This window comes from Acyrthosiphon pisum, chromosome A1 (genome assembly GCF_005508785.2).
Source record: "Acyrthosiphon pisum isolate AL4f chromosome A1, pea_aphid_22Mar2018_4r6ur, whole genome shotgun sequence".
Lineage (NCBI taxonomy): Eukaryota > Metazoa > Arthropoda > Insecta > Hemiptera > Aphididae > Acyrthosiphon > Acyrthosiphon pisum.
In genome coordinates this window covers 40,546,232-40,547,053 of record NC_042494.1, presented here as the reverse complement: position 1 = coordinate 40,547,053, position 822 = coordinate 40,546,232, and the positions used below count along the sequence as shown (strand labels likewise).

Genomic DNA, 822 nt, shown 5'->3' with positions numbered 1-822 from the left:
GATTCCTTCTATTTTTACATTTTTCTTTTTATTGCAGCGTTTATATTATTCGCGGTTGAAATCGGGCAGCAGGCGCGAACTCCTGCTGCTGCAAGCTGAGATATATTCTAAAAATACGGAACATCGCATGCCAACAAATTAGGTGAAATGCAAAACGCTGCAATCCCGCGCTTCAGAATAATATCGCCTCACTCTCGAGTTTCATATATTACTATCGCGATATACGATGGTACAGTCGATACACGAGTAGGTAAGTACCACCGATCATTATAAGAACCTATATAGGCACAAAAAAAGAGACGGACGAAGAAGAATCTTATCCGCGAGAAATCTATTTTTCGAGACTATAATAATATGATTTATAGAGAAAAAATTTCGATCTGACCGCGGCGACGTTTTCGTATGACCTGCAATACCTATATATATATAATATGTATTATACTTGGAGACTGCAGTAGACGACGGCGACTAATGATATTTCACTGACTTTCATTTCCGCCATGCCCAAAATAGGAATCGCAGCGCCGGGACAACATTCTTCGATGAATTTGTCCAGCAATACATATTATGCACGTCGAGCGGGAAGACAATACGCGCACGTTCTAACCCTTTGGATGCGGAACGATAGTCGCGAGGGGGAAAGCGTACGGCTCGGCGGTGTAGTTTTACGGATCCGCAACTGTCGCAAAGGTTTCAAATATTTTTTACGTGAAAAATGATCATGACAGTTACAGTAATAAAAAGAAAAAAATCATAGCTCGCTACTCGCAATATATTATTTCATATTTGTTCCTCTACGAAGAAAATCTCTCAATCATAAAA

The 822-nt window shown here is 39.9% G+C and overlaps 2 protein-coding genes across 2 annotated transcripts in view; both read right to left on the bottom strand.

Moving 5' to 3' along the window:
• LOC115033522 (titin-like) overlaps nucleotides 1–502 on the bottom strand; it is a 6,530-nt gene extending 6,028 nt beyond the window's left edge. Inside the window, exons 1-2 of the mRNA XM_029486225.1 lie at nucleotides 443–502; nucleotides 19–107 (exon numbers count right to left, since the gene is read on the bottom strand). Of these exons, the coding sequence (XP_029342085.1) occupies nucleotides 19–107; nucleotides 443–502 (149 nt within the window). The remainder of the gene's footprint in view (nucleotides 1–18; nucleotides 108–442) is intronic.
• The window catches only part of LOC100160310 (titin), a 159,967-nt gene that overhangs the window by 6,028 nt on the left and 153,117 nt on the right, over nucleotides 1–822 (bottom strand). The gene's annotated exons all lie outside the window — the stretch shown is intronic.